The sequence below is a fragment of the Portunus trituberculatus genome, chromosome 31 (assembly GCF_017591435.1).
Source record: "Portunus trituberculatus isolate SZX2019 chromosome 31, ASM1759143v1, whole genome shotgun sequence".
Taxonomy (NCBI): Eukaryota; Metazoa; Arthropoda; class Malacostraca; order Decapoda; family Portunidae; genus Portunus; species Portunus trituberculatus.
The window spans coordinates 12,085,303-12,106,533 of NC_059285.1; the positions used below are offsets into that span (position 1 = coordinate 12,085,303).

The 21,231-nt window shown below is 40.5% G+C and overlaps 1 protein-coding gene across 3 annotated transcripts in view; it reads right to left on the reverse strand.

Annotated features, from left to right (window-relative positions):
- The window catches only part of LOC123511647 (polyprenol reductase-like), a 29,304-nt gene that overhangs the window by 6,121 nt on the left and 1,952 nt on the right, over nucleotides 1–21,231 (reverse strand). For 2 of the 3 annotated variants that reach the window (XM_045267690.1, XM_045267687.1), the window contains exons 1-3: nucleotides 20,793–21,206; nucleotides 20,424–20,572; nucleotides 20,012–20,203 (exon numbers count right to left, since the gene is read on the reverse strand). In XM_045267690.1, the coding sequence (XP_045123625.1) occupies nucleotides 20,012–20,203; nucleotides 20,424–20,572; nucleotides 20,793–21,025 (574 nt within the window). In that variant the 5' untranslated portion in view covers nucleotides 21,026–21,206. Of the gene's footprint in view, nucleotides 1–20,011; nucleotides 20,204–20,423; nucleotides 20,573–20,792; nucleotides 21,207–21,231 lie in introns of those variants that run through there. The other variant, XM_045267689.1, reaches the window with a different exon arrangement.

Consider the following 21,231-nt stretch of genomic DNA (forward strand, 5'->3'; position numbering starts at 1 on the left):
GTTCGAAATAACATGTTTTTCTTCTAGATATTTAACCCATTTTTCCTTGATAATAATTTCACGTATCTTCCTCACAACACTTAAAAGTGACACTGGTCTGTAATTTGATTGTTCAATTGACTTTCCTCCTTTCAATATTGGGATTATGTTAGCTCTCTTCCATTTCAGTGGTACTCTCCTTTCTTTAAATGAGCTGTTTGGTATGTCCTCCCTCCCTTTCTTCCTCTCTCCTTACTTTAATATATTGATTTCTCGCATTCTTATTCTGCTGTCTGTTGTTTTCATTTTTCTGTTTTTTTAGTTTCTTCCAAGCTTTATCTTTTTCCCTTTTAACTGCTATACATCTGCCATTGTACCAAGCATGTATACTTTTCTTTCTCTGTAGATAGGCATGTATTTCTTCACTCCTTCATTATATTTCTGTAGGAATATTTCATATTTCCCGTCTTTCTGTTCATAATGTTCCTCCATTCTATTTCAACAAAAAATTTTCTTAACTTTTCAAAATTTGCTCTTGCATAATTTAATCTCTTTTTTTGTAGTTCTCTCTGTATCTCATCACATCCTCTTCCTGTATTTCCAATACTAATGTTACAAGGTCACTTCTTCCCATTGGACTAAGGTATTGTATGCTGGGAGGGGGCTCTGGCTTCCTTGTGAATACTAGGTCAAGCAACGATGGTTCTTCTTCCCCTTTGTACCATGTTGATTCTTCCATCCACTGATCCAGTGTATTCACCACAGTTAACTGTAACAACTTGCTCCATGATCCAGCATTATCCATTACTTATATCTCTCTCCAGTTTACTCTTTTACAGTAAAAGTCTCTTACTAATAGTATTTTTCATCTCTTCTTATCATATTATCTAAGCACTTAATCACCTCTCCTTGCATTTCTTATACTTCTCAGTTCACCATGTTATGTCTTAGATGGCAAATATGTAACTATGATTCTATTTTTTTCAATTCCTCAGTCTTGATTGTTACTCCCATTACTTCTGCCATGCCATCTCCATATTGCACTTCTTCCACATATATATTATCACAAACCATTATTAGCAGTCCTCCTTCCCCTTTTCCCTTCCTGTCTCTTCTCCAGCTATCATATCCCTCTTCCTTAAAGCTAACTTGGATCTCCTCCCTTAGTTTTGTTTCTACTATGTACATTACATTTGGTATTTTTTCTTTCAAATAATATCTAACCTCCAACACACTGGACAACAACCCATCTATATTTGTACAAGTCACTCTTAATTTCTTGCCTCTTTCATTACCTCCTTTTTCTAAAGATACCACTTCTTCAGTCTCATGTCTAGAACCTTACAGTAGAAATTCTTCTTCTCGATGTCTGTCTTTTCTCGTTTTTTTCCTTAGGTTAATTTCTTAGCACTCTCTCTTTTTCCCTCTCTTCCAGGTTCATACCTCTTTTCATCCACATATCATCAAATTTGGTATCATCAGCCAGTTTCCCTTTACTTGTCATTATCTCCTCCACCACCACTTGCGATCTCATTCTCACTTTCATTGGTGTCTTTCCTCCTTCTCAAAAACCTTCCCAACTAAATTACTTCCTCCACTTCCTGGTCCAACTCCTGTGTGCTGTCTTGAACGAGCTTAATAGCATTCTTTGCCAATTCTCTCTCTTCTCTCTCTCACGAATTTGATTGAAATTTTTTTTTTCCCTTCAGCCCAAAAATTACGATACATTTCCTCTGATCCATTGTGTCCCTCACTAACTCTTCCTTCTCCTTAATTACTTGTATAACAGTGTCCTTTGTCTTTTCCTGAATTTGCTTCCTTACTACCTCTGAGAATTTAACTTTATTTTCTTCCTGTTCTTGTTTCCAGGCATTTCTTAATTCCTCCTATCTGATTTTGCCCATTCCATTTTCGACTTTGTCCTGCCCATCCTGTATTTTCTTCTGCAGGCTCTTTAAAGACTTCTCTTTTATAACGGAGGGTTAGGTATACAGTGATCCCTCGTTTATCGCGGTTAATGGATACCAGAACCCCCCAGCGAAAGGTGAAAAACCACGAAGTAGGATTTGTCCCCCCTAGGAATTTTAGTGTATGTGTATGTGGGTACCAGAATGTTTAAAATATGTAAACAGTATTTATACTTTACATATACAGTATATTACTTAAATCTATTTAATTATAAAACGTTATACAGTAATTATACATTTACTCTCTCTCCCCTCTCATACGATGCGTAACACTCACCCTCTTCTGCCCTCTTTGATGATATCTAAAGTTTAACTTTTTCACTGATGGTTATCATCTTCCTCTTCCTCTTGGGCTCACTAGAGGAAGCTTTTGCAGGGGCACACCGCTTAGGTGGCATTGTAAGGGCTTAACGAATCACTACTCAAACAAAAAAAGTTATCGCGAACACAACATTAAGATACGGTATGCGAGACAGTCAACAGCGTGGACGAGACTGGGAGACTGGCGAGATACAACAAGGGAAGATGTTGGGTGAGGCTGCGATGATGCACAGCCAATCAGCTCACGGGATAAATCCATTCATGCTCTCATTGGTCGATCTCGCGCCAGGAACCAATCATGCACCTTGTACGAGTATGAGTGCCTGTGGGTATGTACAAAGCCTCTGAGTTAACTCATCTCTTTGTTTGGTATGCTGGGAAACCTCTCTCATGCATCAACATGAAACGTGTTTTTCTGAAATATGGCTGCCAATATGGTTGTATTTTTTTATTCTTATCGCAAAACGTGAAGTGGCGGGGGAACACTGTACAGTAATCGCCCGCGTATCCAGATTATAGCAGGCAAGGCCCTGGCGGATATGTGAAATATCCGGATAAGCGGAATTTCCTCTCCCAACCCCTTATAAATTGCAAAAAAAACATGTACATAACCCAAATGGGTAAGAAAACAATGAATGAAAGCACATTAAATGATTGTGTATACAATAACGGCTTCCTGGAGCATGATAAAATGATAACATATAAGATACCTGCTTCTCTAGAAAATGTGAGGGTGTCATCAGTAGCATCATGGCAATCTGTTGTTTCACTGCTGAATTGGACACTATATGAGTCATTATTAGTGTGTTGAAGTGAGATAATGATATTGAAGTATTTATTGTTTGTCTGGTACAGCTCTCTACCTCTATCTCAACATATTTTTTTGTAATAGTGTTATTGTGAGAGCTATGTCATGTAAAGTTGTGATGATGAAGGCAGTACATGTAAAGTTGTGATGATGAAGGCAGTAAGAAAAAAAAAAAAAGTGTCTGAAAAGATGATAACAGTCTTATGATATAGAGAGATGGTGGAGAAGCCTGGCAGTAAGGCATGGGGTGAGGAAGGGTCTTGGAGGGGTAGATAACACGAATGATGGAGGGGAGAGGGGAGGCCAGAATTGAAAGTCCAGCTGTCTCACAAGAATACATTTATTGTTTGTTTCTAGTTGTCTTCTCTTCTTGATATTTCTCATTCTAATTCTCAACTTATACCTGTCAAGCAAAAATTAGAGAGCTAAATGACACACCTCCCTACTTGACTCCTGGCCACGTACTGTGTAGGGCGTGAGTCAGGCTATGACACAATCACACAGGACATTTAAAAATGGTTTCCTGATGGGAAGGGTATTTGATTATCAAAAAATAAACTATACCATCTGATAATTTAGGGTCTGAAGATTTTGGAGATACAATAGTAATCCCAAAATCTAAAATCCCACAAGATTAAATAAATAAATCCTGCATATCCCTAAAGTCTGAGTTTAATTTTTTGGTGGGGTGGGGAATTCATATAAGTCAGATATATGCACAGTAATCGCCCGCGTATCTGGATTATAGCAGCCAAGATGTACGGAATTTCCTTATAAATCTGGAACAAAAAATGGTACACAAGCAGTACAAGGGGTGGTGGGATGTACACACAACAGTAAAGGCGGCGTCACACTAGCACTTTTCTGTCAACTTTCTTCGTCACGTTTGTCAACTGTAAACAAACATGGCTCCCCCTTCACCCCCAGCAAGCTGCTGCTATTTTTTTGTTGCTATTTTTGGCCTTTAATGCTCTTTATGAGAAACTTCAGACAGCTCTGTCTACTCATAAATGACAGAGCAGCTCATCTTGGCCATTTGCTACTTGGAAGTTCTGCCTTGGAGCGTCTCACAGAGATATGTAAACAAACAACTGAACCACTTTTTGCTGCTAGGCTGGAACAATATATATATATACACTTAACCCTCGGCTATCGCGCCCAATTGGGTCCGAAATAGCCGCGTTATAGCCGAAAACGCGATAGCCGAATTGATCTTGACAGGAAGGCGGTTTTGGCCAATGAGCGCTCAGATATCCCATGACGTCATGGCTGGGCATGTGATAGCAGGCATCTGAGGTCGCGATAATGAAATTTTTGCAGCTTTTCATGGGTGCGTGATAGCAATAAAACGCGATAGCGGAAGTCGTGATAGCCGAGGGTTGACTATATATATATACAGGCAACCCACGTTTAATGAAAGTTCACACAACGAAATTTTGCTACAACAAAGGTTTAATTTTACTGCCATCTGCTTGTTTAACAAACACCAAACTCGCTTTAACGAAGTTTTATCCAGGTAATTTTTTCCAAGTTTGAAAGCCCCGCCATATCACGCAAGCCAACAAGCTTTTGAATACGCCAGGAGTTGCCAATACTAAGGCCTGCCTCAGGAGAAATCCTGGGACACCTGTAAAATCAAGATCAAGATCAAGCCTCTCACACAACTGAGCGCGAAGAGGTAAACACAGGTTCCGCCACTCCGTGTGTTATGAGTGTTTTTCCGGTCTTTTGCTTGACCTGAGGGTGCTGCTTCCTGTACGAAGATGGTTTTGAGTGCCTGCGGAACCTGTGAGGAGAGTGTGGCCAGCAGACAGAAGGCTGTAGCATGCGAGAGATGCATGGTCTGGTTCCATGCCACCTGTGCAGGGATGAAGGACACCTACATGAAGGCCCTTCAGTTCGACCTGCTGGTGTTCCTGTGCAGGCGTTCCCTCAATAGGAGCATCGAGGAATGGAGGAATGAAGACAACGACAAGGAAACGAAAAGCGTGCAATAGCAGAGTACTCAGACGGAAAACCCAAAAAAGGAAGCAGAAGTTCAGACGGAGAAGAATGAAGACCAGCAGGAAGTAGTGGAAGTTGGAAGAGTGGAAAACCGACCCAGGAAGAGGATGATGTTTAAGAAAGCTCCAGTCCATATCATTGGTGACAGTATGGTGAGGAAGACCCTAGACTTCCTGAGGAGGGAGGTGGAGTGCACCAGCATGGGAGGTGCCAAGATACAGGATGTGAAGAAGAAAGTTCTAGAAGAAGTTAAAGAAATAGAAGAAAGAAGCCTGCTAGTGATCCAAGGAGGAGGAAATAACCTAGAGGCAACTGGGGCTGAAAACAGTAAAAGAAGTGGTAGAGGCAGTCAGGGCAGCTGAAGACAAGAAGATGAGTGTGGCTGTGGTGAGGGTCCTGCGGCGCCCGCGTGAAGGGGCGTTGTATGAAAAGACAAGGAGAGACGAACCGGATGCTCTGCAAGGAACTCCTGAAGCTTAAAATGGAATGGCTTGCAGAGAAGAAGGGGCATGTCAGCTTCCTGGATTTCGACGGGATCCTGGATCAAGACAGGCTCTTCAGCAGAGACGGCGTCCACCTCAATCACGATGGTAACCAAAAGATGGGACGGCGACTGGCTGAGTGGATGAGGGCAAGGCAGGTGTGCTGCGTGGAGACGGCTTGACGAGGAGGACCAATGGATGACGGCAGACAAAGAAGAGAACAAACTAACCAGGCAAGTGAATGTGTGAAGTTTGACTGTATGAATGTGAGAGGATGGGGTGTGGGGAAGTTTGAGGATGTATGCAGGGAACTTGAGGAGTGGAAGTTCGACATAGTCGGGCTTACCGAGACTCACCTGAGAGATGATGTCCGAATGGAGGGATGTGAGTATGTCATGATAGGGAAGGGCCGTAGGACACAGGAGACACTGGGAGGAGGCGTAGCCTTACTCTACAAGAAAGGAAGAGGACTGAAAGTAGAGGAAATAGATGTGGGGAGGTGTGAAAGTAGTGAAGATGTGATGGCAGTTAGAGTAATGTAAGAATAAAGTTGGCAGAACAGAAAAGATGGTGGTGGTGTTAGTTTATATGACTGTTATAGGAGAAAGAGCTGATAGGGAGAATAGGAGGAAGTTTGATGTACTTCGAAGAGTGGTGAGAGAGCATAGGGAGGAAAGAGTGCTTGTTATGGGTGACATGAATGCACATATAGGTTTATTGGGTGAATGAATGAACAGGAACGGTGAAATGCTTGAAGAGTTTGTGGATGAAATGGAGTTTGAGAATCTGAATGTTACCTTGGCTGAGGGGCGAGTGACTTGGAATGCAAGGGAGCATGAATCAGCGATTGACTACATGCTGGTGAATGGAAGAATGCATGAGATTGTGTCACACATGTGGATAGATGATGATGGTATGGTGGATATTGTCTGACCACAATATGCTGGTTATAGAGTGCCGGATGCAGAGTGAGAATGAAGTGAAAGTGGCAGGTAAGGAAAGGAGGTGAAGACTGAGAGATGTAGGGAGGGAGAACTTTCAGGTAGATCTGAGTGAGAGAAGGTGGGATGATGATGTAAGGGTACATGATGTGGAGTACCTGAATGAGAGACTGGTTGAGAATGTGCGGAGTGCTGCCGAGAATCAGATTGGGTATGTGAGAGAGAGGGTATGTGAAAGAGAGTACGCAAACCATGGTGGAACAGTGAAATCAGAGAGGCCAGGAAGGAGCGAAAGAGAATGAGTAGACAGTGTAGATGGTTGAGAAAAAAGAGACATGAAAGCGATGAGGCAGAGAATGAGTACCTGAATGCATGGGAAGAATATGTGAAATAACAGAGACTCACAAGGCAAATGATAATGAAAGCTAAAGTGAAGTGTGAAAGGAGTGTGATTGAATCTTTAAGAGAGAAAGGCATGGAAGGTGGCCGTGAATGGTACAAGTTCATGAGAGGTGAGAATATGTCAGAGAATGTTGGTGTGGAGAGTCTGAAAGTGAATGGGGAAGTTATAACAGAGAAGAATGAGATCAGGGAGGCAATTAGACAGTTCTGGGAAGAGGTGGGTGGTGTAGGTGAAGTGTTTGGTGTGAGAGAAGGATGTGTGACTCTGGAGATGAAGAATGCAGATGAACTGAATGAGAGAATCAGCAAGGAGGAGGTAGAGATGTGTGAAAAGGCAGAAGAATGGGAAGGCAGCAGGTTTAGATGGGATACCATATGAGATGTATAAAAATGGTGGGGAGGTTGTTATTGACAGGATGACTGAGGTGTTTAACCAGGTGTGGGAGGAAGAGAGGGTGCCAAGAATGTGGAATGAATGCAGGGTGACTCTGTTGCATAAGGGAGGACACAAGAGTAAGAATGAACTGAAGAACTATAGGCCGATTGCATTATTAAACACAGTAGGTAAAGTATTTAGTGGAGTGCTGAATGAGAGATTGTGTAAATGGATTGAGCGAGCTGGAGTGTTAGGTGAGGAACAGAATGGTTTCCGTGTGGACAGGAGGGCTGAGGATAACTTGTTTGTGGTAAATGAAATGATTGAGAAAAAAAGAAAGGAAGGAGGCAAATTGTATTTAGGTTTTTTGGATATAGAAAAAGCTTATGATAGGGTGGATAGAGAAATGTTAGTCAGAGTCTTAGGAAAGATTGGGTTGAGTGAAAAAATAATCAACATAGTGCATAGCATGTATGTTGACACCAAAGCTAAATACAGACTAGGAGATATAGAGACAGACTGGGTGAAGAGTGAGAGAGGAGTTAGGCAAGGATGTATTTTGTCACCAACCCTTTTCAGTTTGTATACAGAGGAGTTAGCAGCCAGATTGAGAAGAATGAATGCAGGAGTAAGAGTGGGAAATGAGAAGATAGGTGTGCTCCTTTATGCAGATGATGTGGTGGTCATGAGTGAGTCAGCAGTTGAGTTGCAGAGAATGCTAGATGTTGTGGATGGATATGGGAGAGACTTTGGAGTTAGGTTTAGTAGTGAGAAAAGTAAGGTGATGATAGTGAATAGGTCTGAGGATGAAAGCAATGCAGTATGGATAACTGGAGAGAATGAGATGAATCAGGCACGAGAATATAAGTACTTGGGGGATGTGGGTGAGTCCAAGTGGGTGTGAAAAGACAAAGAATGAAAAGTTAGGTTTAGTAAATCAGTGGGTAGGATGACTGGGAAGTGCAGCAAGAATGAGAGCAAGCAAATATGATGTGCTGAGAGAGGTGTGGAAGAGTGTGGCAGTGCCCAGCATAAAGTATGGTATGGATGTGATTGCATGGAATGAAAATGAAATTGACAAGCTAGAAGTGGGACAAAATAGAATAGGTAGAATGGCACTGAATGCTCCAAGGTACACAGCAGTAGAAGCTTTGAGAGGGCATATGGGATGGAGCACCTTTAGGGAAAGACTAGTTAAAGCCACACTTAGATATGTACAAGGTCAGGCTGGAAAGAATGGATGAGGAAAGAATAGTGAGGAAGGTGTACCTGTGGAATGAAAGTGGGAGTCAGTGGAGGAAGAGGTGCATGAGAATGACAGAGAGGAGTGGTTTACAAGTGGTATGGGGATGAGAATGGCTGGGAGGAATCAAAGTGAGCGTGAATGGATCGTGACAAGAGGAGGCAGGGTAGGAACTGAATGGGATGCAAGGAAATGGAAGAGTGAGATAGACAGAGAGGTGAAGTGGGTGGGACTGAATATATGGAAGAATGGGATGGAACGAAAGAGTACCCTGGAATGGTACAAGGAAAAGGAAGCCCCAATGTATGAAAGGTGGTATGATGGCAGCCTGGGTGGTGACCTTCTCTTCTGAGCTAGGGCACAGTGCATGGATGTGAATGCAAGGAACTACAGGTGGTCTGAGTCCCACAGCAAGGTGTGCCAGATGTGTAACATGGGGGAGGATGAGACGGTGGAGCATGTCATGCTGGAGTGTGAGAAGTATGAGAGAGACAGGCATGAGGTGATGCAAGTAATCTTGAGTGAATTAGGGCATAATAGGAATGAAAGAGTGGAGAAGACAGGAAGGGAATGGATAGTGTTGCTGCTGGGATTGTGTAGAGAGACGAGTGAAAGGATGATGGAGGCTGTGAAGGAGTATCTGGAAAGAATGTGGCAAGCGAGGTGTAGGGATCATTAACGAAAAGAAATTCTACTGTTTTTCTTTCTTTTTTTTCCTGTTTTGTCTTTTTTGTCCTCTACAGCAGTGTTCTTCAACCTTTTCTAAGATCATGCACCCTTCCGGGAGCTCTTGAAAAATTCATGTACCCTAGCGCCGTCGACAAAAAAAAAAAAAAAAAAAAAAAAAAATCACATTGTTTTTTATTTTTAAGACCGAAAATATATAAATAAAAGTATTAGGTCTCTATTTTAAATATAAAAAATAGCTGAAAAGCGTGAAAAGTACCTATACCAAATTCCTCATACTTTTCCCCACACTTTGGGGCAGTATCTGCCTATCTGGGGGGGAATGGCTCTTTATACTGTGTATAGTAACTATAGTTAATACTGAGTGTAATATACTAATATAATACACATATTTTTAATACTATAATCTCAATTTAAATTAATTTCTTACATTACACTTACAATTTTCTTCCTAAAACACCTTTTCGTAGTGTGCATTCTTGTACACACTAGCCTTGTCATGTACCCCTCCATGTACCCCATTATTTCCATGTACCCTTTGAAAAAAATCATGCACCCTGGGGTGCACCATGCACCCAGGTTGACTATCACTGCTCTACAGGAGCAGCCGATCCAAAGGCCTGGCTCTGGAGCAATCCCGAGCCACCAGTAGCATCAAGATCAAGATCAAGAACAACACATGCACCACTCACTCCCATAACATCGTCAGCAGTAGCTCGTCTTCACTCGTTCAACTTAACACCAAAACGCCCTGCAATGTGGCCTAGCGTTCCTAAGAAGACCAGAAAGTCTCTTACTCTCGAAGTGAAGCTGGATATTATTCACAGACACGAAAGAGGCAAGAAAACTATAGCATTGCTGGCCACCATCTTGACTCCATCTACTGTCTCTACTATTTTCAAGTCAGCAGACTATCAAGAAGGCTGGTGAGACTGTACCTTCTTTACAAGCTAAAAGAACCACCTGAACTCGTGACTCTACAATGGATAAAATGGAAAGCCTTGTGGAAATGTGGTACATAAGTTTTGTATGCGGTACAATGATGTGCCCTTTGTTCACATTCCACAGGTTGCTGGTTAGTGTCTTTCCCGTTTCACTCTCCCTCCCTTCATAAATTTAAGATCATCAACATTATAAAGTTACGTACATACATACATTAGTGTACATTATAATGACTTAAATTAAACTGCCTAAATGTTAAACTTCATAATTTTTACTTTCATTAAACCTTTCACTGTACTATGATGCACTCTCGCTTTGCTTACTCTCAATGAAAGTTCAAGTCACGGGTTAAACTTGTTATAATTGATTCACTTAATGAAGTTTCGTAACCCCTTTGTTAAGCAGGGGTTGCCTGTGTGTGTGTGTGTATGTATGTATATATATATATATATATATATATATATATATTTTATAAATATATTTACATCTACTTATGAAGATGATATTAAGTTGAGATTATAGCATGATTCTAATTAGCAAGAATATAAATTTTATTGTAAAAGTTTTGGTTAGAAACCATAAATCTTAATTTGACTAAAAATCGACTCTAGAAGAAAACGGTGTGTTCTGTCTGGCTCAAGACGATGGAAAGAATTGACAGAACAGTAAAAAACCAATGGAAATCCTTGAAGACGACAGAGAAAGTGCTAGTGTGATGCCGCCTGAAGTGCTGTTGCCTAGCGGGATCGAGGGATCGCTCATGCGGTAGGTTTGAATATGCTTGGGGGTAGCTCCAGATAGTAGCGAATTCCGGATAGTGGCAATCCGGATACGCAGGCGATTACTGTATATGTATGTACAGTGCTTTACGTACAAAGTAACATACATTGTCGTCATTATTACGCACCAACTTAATGAATTACTGTACGTACAATATTTTTTTTTTTTTTTTTTTTTAAGTGATGCCATGGACCCCATGATATAGTGAAAAATCCGCAGAACATATCTACGAGTACGTATAAAGCCCGCAAAACAGTGACACCGCAAAAGTCGAACCGCGAAATAGCGAGGGAACACTGTATATACAGTAATCGCCCGTGTATCCGGATCGCCAGTATCTGGAATTTGCTACTATCCGAAGCTGCCCCCAAGCATATTCAAACCTACCACGTGCTCGATCCCTTGATCCTGCTAGGCAGCAGCACTTACTCACATGCCCTCCTGCTCTACTCGCCAACAACTAGAGTAATGGCAGCGCTATTCTGTGAGTTTGTAGCATGCATCGTCATTCCAGCATGGCAGGAGTGAATGCACGTCCCACCACCATTTAAGGTGGTGTCACACTAGCACTTTTTCCATTGTATTCGACGATTTCCGTCGTTTTAAACTGTTCCGTCAACTCTTTCCATCGTCCTGAGTCAGACAAAACACACTGTTTTTCTCTAGCATCAATTTTTAGTCAAATTAAAATCTATGGCTTCTAATCAACACTTTTATAATAAAATTAATTTTCTTGTTAATTAGAATGATGCTATAATCTCAAATTAAAAGAATCTTCATAAGTAGATGTAAATATATTTGTGTGTGTGTGTGTGTGTGTGTGTGTGTGTGTGTGTGTGTGTGTATTGTTGCGAAGGTGTATTGCAGCAGCCTCCCAGATATGTACGTGTGCCTGTGTGAGTGTGGAGCAGCGTCATAAGAGAGTACATATGGGTAGTACATATGAGTACATATGTGCAGACTTTAGCTAAAGGGTGAGCGTGGTGTTGGTTGCTCGTGTTTATGAAACTGTCACACCTTAATGGAAGGGATGCTGAGCTAGGCCTCCATGACGGAGGAGATGTGACCCCGGAGGTCACGGGGAGATAAGAGTGTGTGTGTGTGTGTGTGTGTGTGTGTGTGTGTGTGTGTGTGTGTGTGTGTGTGTGTGTGTGTGTGTGTATATTTACCTAGTTGTATTTACCTAGTTGTAGTTTTACAGGGCCTGGGTTTTATGCTCGTGTGGCCCCGTCTCCATATCTACACTTATCCAATCTTACTTTAAAAGTGTGCACACTCTTTGCAGACACTACTTCTTCATCTAAACTGTTCCACGTCTCAATACATCTCTGCGGGAAACTATATTTTTTAATATCTCTCAGACATCTTCCCTTTATCAGCTTTTTACTATGCGATCTTGTGCTTGGATGTCATATTCTTCTCTCAGGATCAGTTTCTCATTATCCACTTGGTCCATTCCGTTGATCAATTTATAGACTTGTATCAGGTCTCCTCTCTCCTTCTTTGTTCCAAGGTTGGTAGATCCATAGCCTTTAGTCTCTCCTCATATGTCATCCCTTCAAGTTCTGGGACCATTCTTGTAGCCATTTTTTGTAGCCTCTCCAATTTTCTTATGTGTTTCTTTTTATGAGGGGTCCACACTACTCCTGCATATTCCAATCTAGGTCTTATTATAGTATTTATCAATTTCTTCATCATTTCTTTGTCCATGTAGTGAAATGCTACTCCAATATTCCTCAGCAAATTATATGTTTCTCTAAAAATTCTATCAATATGGCTTACTGGTTGATTGTTTTCTTCCATCGTCACTCCTAAGTCCTTTTCCTTTTTGACTTTCTCCAGTTCTACTCCATCTCCCATCTTATAGATTCCCACAGGTCGTCTTTCACTCTTTCCCATTTCCATGACATGGCTTTTGTTCACATTGAATTCCATTTCCACTTCTTACTCCATTCCCAGATCTTATTTAGGTCTTCTTGCAGTATTTCACAATCCTCCTTTTGCTTTATAACTCTGCACAGTTTCGTATCATCCAAACAAATTTATGTAGCTGTTCACTCCTTCTGGCATGTCGTTAATATAAATGAGGAAAAGTATTGGTGCCAATACTGACCCCTGTGGCACTCCGCTTTCTACTGCTCTCCACTTGGACTTCATATCTTTAACTACCGTCCTTATTTCTCTCCCCCTCAAATAATTTTCTATCCATCTCAATGTGCTTCCTTTTAAGCCACCCTTCTCCTCTAACTTCCACAGTAATCTTGCGTGTGGCACTTTGTCAAACGCCTTTTTTAAATCCAAATAGATGCAGTCAACCCATCCTCTCTCTCTTGTACTCTATCAACTATTCTAGAATAGAAACTCAATAAATTAGTTACACAAGACCGTCCTTTTCTAAAACCAAATTGGCTATTTGATATTAATTTGTTGTCTTCAAGGAACTCGATCCATTGTTTCTTTATTATTCTTTCACACATCTTGCATATTACACTAGTTAGTGATACCGGTCTGTAATTTAAAGGTTCTTCTTTCCTTCCACTCTTATATATGGGAACCACCTCAGCTCTTTTCCATTCTACTGGCACTGTTCCATTTTCTATTGAGCATTTTATGATGTTGTATATAGGACTTGCTAGTTCTTCCCTACATTCTTTCAGTATTCTGCCTGAGACTTCATCCGGTCCCATTGCCTTCTCTTCATCCAGTTCCTTCATTAACTCTTTTATTTCAAGCTTGGTTACTTTAATCTCTTTCATATAGATTGTCTCTCTATTACCCTGTGGCCTCTCAAATTTGGATTCTTTAGTAAAGACCTCCTGGAATTTTTATTTAATAGTTCTGCCATACTTTTGGGTCTTCCACCATCCCGTTCTCTCCTTTTAACCTTTCTATTGTTTCTTTTTGCCTAATTTTTCCATTTATGAATCTATAGAACAATTTTGGTTGCTCCTTACATTTTTCGACAATATCTTTTCAAGTTCTTTTCCTCTTCCTTCCTCACCTTAACATATTCATTTCTCGCTGCCTTGAAGTTTTCCTTGTTTGTTGGATTCCTATTTCTCCTCCACCTTTTCCATGCTCCATCTCTTTTCTCCTTTGCCCTAGCACACCTTGCATTAAACCAATCTTTCTTTCCTTCTTCTTTTGGTCTATATTTTGGGACATATTCCCTGACTCCTGTTTTGTATATTTCCAAAAATAAGTTATATTTGTCTTGCATTGTCTCTGAGTTTTCCATCTCCTCCCAGTCTACGTTTTAAAATAGTTCTTGAGATTCTCAATATCAGCCTTTCTGTAATTTAATCGGTCTCCTTTGTATGAATCATCTCTATCTTCCTTTCCTTCTTCTATATCTATTTCTAATATTACATGGTCACTCTTTCCCAATGGGCACTTATATCTTATATCGTCATTCATTTGTATACCCCTTGTAAAAACTAGGTCCAATCTCCGGCTCGTCGTTTCCTCTGAATCTTGTGCATTCCTTTACTCTCTGGTCCATCATATTGTCTATCATTAGGTTCAAGAATCTTTCTCCCAGGCTTCTTCCCCCATACCACTTTCATAATTTTCCCAGTCCACTTCTTTACAGTTGAAATCTCCTACTAATATCACTTTTCTCCTTTCTTTAACGATTCTCATTAGACTCCTTATTGTGTCATCTATCATGTCTTTATATTCTTGATTGGTCCATGAATTTGTTTTGGTGGCACATATGTTACAATGATTGTTATCTCTTTTTTATTAATATGCATCTTAATATACAATACTTCTGCTTTTCCTTCCCCACATTCCACTTGATTGATCACTATCTCCTTCCTTAACATTATCATGACTCCTCCTCCTCCTTTACCCACTCTGTCTCTTCTCCATACATTATACCTATTGTCCAAGTCTATTTTGATTGCCTCATTTAGTTTTGTTTCAGCCAGGCATACAATATCTGGATTTTCTTTCTTTATGTAATCTCTTAATTCTAATTTACTTGATAAAACCCCGTCTATGTTCGTATACATCATTTTTAGTCTTTTGCCTTTATCATTTTTAGTTAAACTTGTTCCACTTTTTTCTCTTCCTTCTCGTTTATATACCATTTCCTTATCCTGTCTCCTAGAATTCTCCAAAAATGCCTTCTTCTCCTCTTCTGACCTTTCATTATTCTTTTCCTTACTGCTGCTGCCAGTTCATTGTATCTCTTCCTTTCTTCCTCATTTCTATTTTTCTTTATATAGATATCCTTGCAGCCTTCTGTTTCTCTAAGTTTTGTTGTTCTATATAATATTTCTTCTGTTGCTGCTTGTGATTTTAGTAATATTTTAATTGGTCTCGTTTTCCTTCTTGATATGGTCCCATTCTGTTTATTTCTTCTACTTCCTCTTCCAAGTTCTGCCTATCTTCGTCATTAAGATTCTTCAGTAGGTCTTTGACTGATTTCATTTCTTCTTTTTCTCTTTTGGTCTATATTTTATATTTTTTCTTTTATTCCAAATACGACTACACTCTTCTTTTTTCTGCAATTTCTCTAACTAGATTTTCTTTTGTCTTGAGGACTCCTATCATTTTGTTTGTCATATTTTCTTCTTTTCTTTAAGTTGTTCTTGAATCACCTCCTGAAAATCGGCCTTATCTTTCTTATCTTGGACTCTCCATGCTTGTACTTCTTTTTTAATCACGTTCTGTACTCTTTCCTCTTCCTTGTTTACTAGATCTTTCAGCTTCTCCTTTTCTTTCTCGGCTTTACCGAGTCCTTCTTCCATCTGCTTCTTGTAGTTAGCTACTTCCTTTTTTAGTTCTTCGTTTTCCGCTCTTAGCCTAGCTTCATTTTCTTCCACTTTTCTTATCCTTTCTCTCAGTCTTATAAACTCCATTTCCTGTTCTTTATTCTCTTCATTTCCATCTTCTCCTTTATCAGTTTATCTAGTTTACATTCAATATTTGACACTCTCTTAAGTAGTGAAGTTGTCGTCGTATCGAACCCTTCGAATACGCGTTCTCCCTCACCGTCATAGTCATCATCAGCCCCTTCTCTATTCTCATGTCTGCATTTGGATGGAATATCTTTTTCACTCATTATTCTTTAATAATTGATTTCATGAAGAGAAAAAAAAAATGAGTCCACACTACCTGCCCAGGCCACTGTAAATACTATACAACAGGTGTAGTGAAGATCAGCTGATCGTCGGAACTGCGCCAGTGCGTCCGCTCTCAACCGTGTCTCTCGAATGTGTGTGTGTGTGTGTGTGTGTGTGTGTGTGTGTGTGTGTGTGTGTGTGTGTGTGTGTGTGTGTGAGGGCACTGGCCAGCCCTGGGATAATTGTCATACGGTACCGTGTAAATAAGGCATGCATGTGTGAATTGCTTGTAGCCAGCATTATCAGGGATATATTGGTAATTAGCGGTTAAGGTAGATAGCGTTACCTAATAAGCTAAAATAGACTCGTAAGGACATTGCCTGGCAGGTGCGACGGCACAGGAGGCATGGTTTGTGGGGCACTGTGTGGCACCGACGAGGACAGAGGACAGGAGTGTAGCAAGAGACCTCGAAGGAACAAGTCGTACTCTGGGGAGCAGTCAGAGAGTGAATGAGAGACGGAGAGACAGTGAAGTGCCTGACGAACTAACAAAGTGTTACCCGTACTTTGTTGCCGCCCCTGCCCGTCCTGTGCCGCCGCCACCTGTTCCCGGTGACTCGTGTATAGTTGCTGTAATATAGAGAAATAAGGAAGAAGTGTTTCCTTCTCCCCACTCTGTGTGACTGAGCTGAGTAGAGTGGGTGCTATAGAAGCAGACAGCCAGGTCTGAGAGAGCGATCTGCCCGCCGCTCCACCCCAGCCGTGCCGCGCCATCCACACGCCCCGAATCCCGAGAAGATTGTGAGGCGTCCCCTCCCTGAAGAAGAAGCTGAAGGAGGGTCGCAGCAATATATATATATATATATATATATATATATATATATATATATATATATATATATATATATATATATATATATATACATACAGGCAACCCCGCTTAATGAAGGGATATGTTCCTAAGAAACCCTTCGTTAAGTGAATTTTCGTTAAGCGAACCAATCATAACAAGTTTAAGCCCTGACTTGAGCTTCCATTGAGAGTAAACAAAAAACAAAGCGAGAGTGCATCATAGTACAGTAAAAGGTTTAATGAAAGTAAAAATTATGAAATTAAATATTTAAGCAGTTTAATTTAAGACTATGTCATTATTATGTACACTAATGTATGTATGTAAGTAACTTTATAATGTTGATGATCTTAAATTTATGAAGGGAGGGAGAGTGGAGTGGGAAATACACTAGCTGGCAACCTGTGGAATGTAAACAAAGGGCGCATCATTGTATCACATACATACACACTGCCAAGGGGCACAGGCACATACATGCACAAAGGATGAACAACAATACACAGCGCGAGCTGAATGTTTGGGTGGATGCGGGTAGCCGACCAACCCTTCAGGAAATCAACAGATCACACAGGAATGCCACAGAATGCCTGACTTCTGATCTTTCTAAGATTTCTGATTGGAGCAGAGAAAATCTAGTTGTTTTCAATGTCTCAAAAACTCAATTTCTCTGTCTATCAACTCGACACAACTTTCCAGACAACTATCCTCTCTTCTTCAATGACACTCAACTGTCTCCCTCTTCCACTCTGAATATCCTCTGTCTGTCCTTTACTCATAATCTTAACTGGAAACTTCACATCTCTTCGCATGTTTGGGGGGTTCCAGTCACACAGTTTTACTAGATAGGGTGGAATCAAAAGCTTTTCATCTCATCAACTCCCCTCCTCTGACTAATTGTCTTCAGCCTCTTTCTCACCTCTGAAATGTTGCATCTCTTTCAATCTTTTATCGCTATTTTCGTGCTAACTGTTCTATTGATCTTGCTAACTGCATGCCTCCCCTCCTCCTGCAGCCTCGCTGCACAACACTTTCTTCTTCCTCTCATCCCTATTCTGTCCAACTCTCTAATGCAAGGGATAACCAGTACTCTCAATCATTCATACCTCTCACTGGTAAACTCTGGAACTCCCTCCCTGCATCTGTATTTCCGACTTCCTACGACTTGTCTTCTTTTAAGAGGGAGGTATCGAGGCATTTGCTCCCTAATTTTGGCTGATGCTTTTCCTCTTTGTAGAGAGCCAGCACTCAAGTGGGCCTTTTTTTGTTAATCTTTTCTTTTATTTTTGCCCTTAGCTGGCCCTCTTCCCTGCATAAAAAAAAGAAGAAAAAAAAAGAAAAAAGAAAAAAAAGGATATATATATATATATATATATATATATATATATATATATATATATATATATATATATATATATATATATATACACAGTCATAACAGAAAGTTTGAGTACAAAATTATAGGCCACCCAAACTTTTTGCTAAACTCAAAACGCAAAAAATACCTAATCTGTGACCAAACTTTGGTTTGTACCACTTTTTAGCAGAGACAATACGCACGACTTGGCAACTCTGTTGAGTTGCTCCCAGGCCCATGTAGTGTCAATGTGCCAGCATATATCATGCAGATTTCACGTCTTTTTTTGCAGTGGTGTTTTTGCCTCAATATCTCTGTAATGGGAAGTGGTAAAGAGCTGGGAAGAGACAATTGTTGCTACTATAACACTCTATAAGGAGGGCTATAATCAGAGCCACTCATGTGGGAAAAGGAGTGTGGCAAGTTCAAAAGTGAATCAAGAAATTTTGAGATGGAGGAGGTGACGCCATTCCTACCCCAAGCCTCGCTCTGGTCAGCCAAGGAAGATATCACCTCGTACTTCTAACTTCATTATGAGGCAGATGGATAAAAATGCAACACTCATAGCTAGAAAACTGAAGGAAAGTAATCCTCCACTGCTTCAGGATGTGTCTGTAAGGTGTATCTCTGATCATTTACTCAAAGATTTACAATATCATAGTTACTGTGCCAAAGTTCTTCCCTTGCTAAGCAAGACAAACATGCATGATCACATAGCATTTTGTAAGAAATATAGGGATTGGAACCTAGAAGACTGGAACCGAGTCTTGTGGAGTGACGAGTCAATATTTGTGGCGTAATTGGGCAGTAGATCTGTGTGTGTGAGGCGCCCCAAGGGGTCTGACCCCAATGACCCACGCTATACAGCTAAAGTGGAAAAGCATGCTCCAAGTGTTATGGTGTGGGATAGCTTTGCATTTGGTGGAGTTAGTACTTTAGTGTTTTTTTTTTAAAAGTGAGAGTATAAATCAGCACAGTTATTTGGAGTTATTGTGATAACCTGTCTCAAAGTTTGAAAAGTGCAATGCTAGTTGGTTTATGCAAGACAGAGCTCCTGCTCACACAGCTCAGTCTGTTACTCAGTGGTTAGAGGACTGTGGTGTAAACTATTTAAAAAAGTGGTCTGGGAATTCACCAGACCTAAATCCCATAGAGCACGTATGGCATATCATTAAAAAACAGCTTCAGGATCATGACTGTAGCAAAGGTAAAAATAGAAATACAAGATATTTGGGATAATGTTATTCCCAATCATGTAGAAAAACTGGGAAGAAGCATCCCAGCATATTTGTAGCAAATAAGGTTTGTCATGCACCATTTACATGTCTTTAAATGTCTACTGTATTGCGCCCAAACTTTCCACTATGACTGTGTATATTTATGTATATATATATATATATATATATATATATATATATATATATATATATATATATATATATATATATATAATATCACACGCACACACACACACACCTGGGTAATTTTATGTAAGTTATGATAAGGCATGCATTTATATGGTGATTACAAGTGTATTTTAATAAACTTACATATAAGCTTTCTTTTCAAATTCTTTAATTACCACTCAATAAAAGCATCAATGGAACTTGTAAGTGAATTGACTTTAGAGTGGATGAACTGACCTCTACATGAGAGCAAATTGACTCTTAAATGTGGCTAAAGCCTAAATATCCTGTGGGCAAAATGACTGTAAACCAAACATAATAGAATATATTCTTAGTTTTTTTCTCTTTAGTGCCACTAAACCCATTAGGAATTTGATACAACAGAGAAACCACTAACCTGGAGTGGTAAAGCCTGGAGCCTGTGAGAGGAGGAGCGTCACTGCCCCAAGGTAGAAGGTGTGACCAACAATATAGTGTAAGATATTCATGTGGCCTGAACTGAATACACTCACAAACAGGTTCTCATACAGTCTGCGATATATCTGGAGGGCCAGCAAGCACAGTGCCACAGCTGCACTAGTGGCATTAACTGGTGAAGGATAAAATCTAGTAATGAAAACTGTTCTCAGGGGATTAATCATGAAGTACTCAAAAGTATTCCAAGGCAGGTTAACTTAGGAGAGAATGGTAAATAAGTTTCCCATAATATTAATCAAGCATGGACACAAAGTAATGGCAAAGATAATCTATACTTTGATATTTCTTATGGCCTCTGCAAGGTAGGATAGTAATATGTTACAGCTTCCTACCTGCTGGTGTCCTGTGTGGTGTGGTGAGCACATCCAGAGTGGTGGCAGCCCACGGAGGGAGACTGGCTTCTGACACACACACAGACCACATCAAGCAAAGTGCAACTGTTACCACTAGGGATGCCGAGACATAAAAATGAGAAAACCATCTGGAATTAAGAGGTAGTACAACCAATTATGACGACCCTATTTGTTCCAAACTGTTAAACTTCATACATTTCTACATTCATAGTATAATTGCCTGCAGTATATTACATCCTTTAGGCACAGTTATAGCATTATTAGGCAAGGACAGAATTCCTGAATTAAATTTCACCACTAGTCTATTTTAATACTTTTTCCTTACATAACCCTTAACCAGTGATTCACCTGCGGGGTACTTCCAGCGCGGCCAAAAGTCTGCTCACCTGGGTGGTGTGGGCCATTTTACCAAACTTGAAGGCCTGCAGCAGGAGGGGCGGGGCCGCCACCACCCCGCTCAGGAAGTTCACCACACATCCACCCAAGCTTATCACCACAGTGTAAAATACAAACATAAACTTGCACAGATTAAGCTGGTAGAGTAAATCCAGCGTAGTGTAGAATAATGAAAACGTTGTCATTTTGCCTGCCACCTATAACACGGGAATAACATACACGCTTCTTCTTGGGGATTTGTTGGGGCCAAGGAATATACAGAATCCTTGGTTGGGGCCGTGCAGGCTGTGTCAGTGCCCCAAAGGTCCGGTATGCAATGGTGAGGTATTCAGGTTATATGCGGTGGAGTTGATTTGTTTTCTGTAGGAAGGTCCTAGTGAACAACATACAC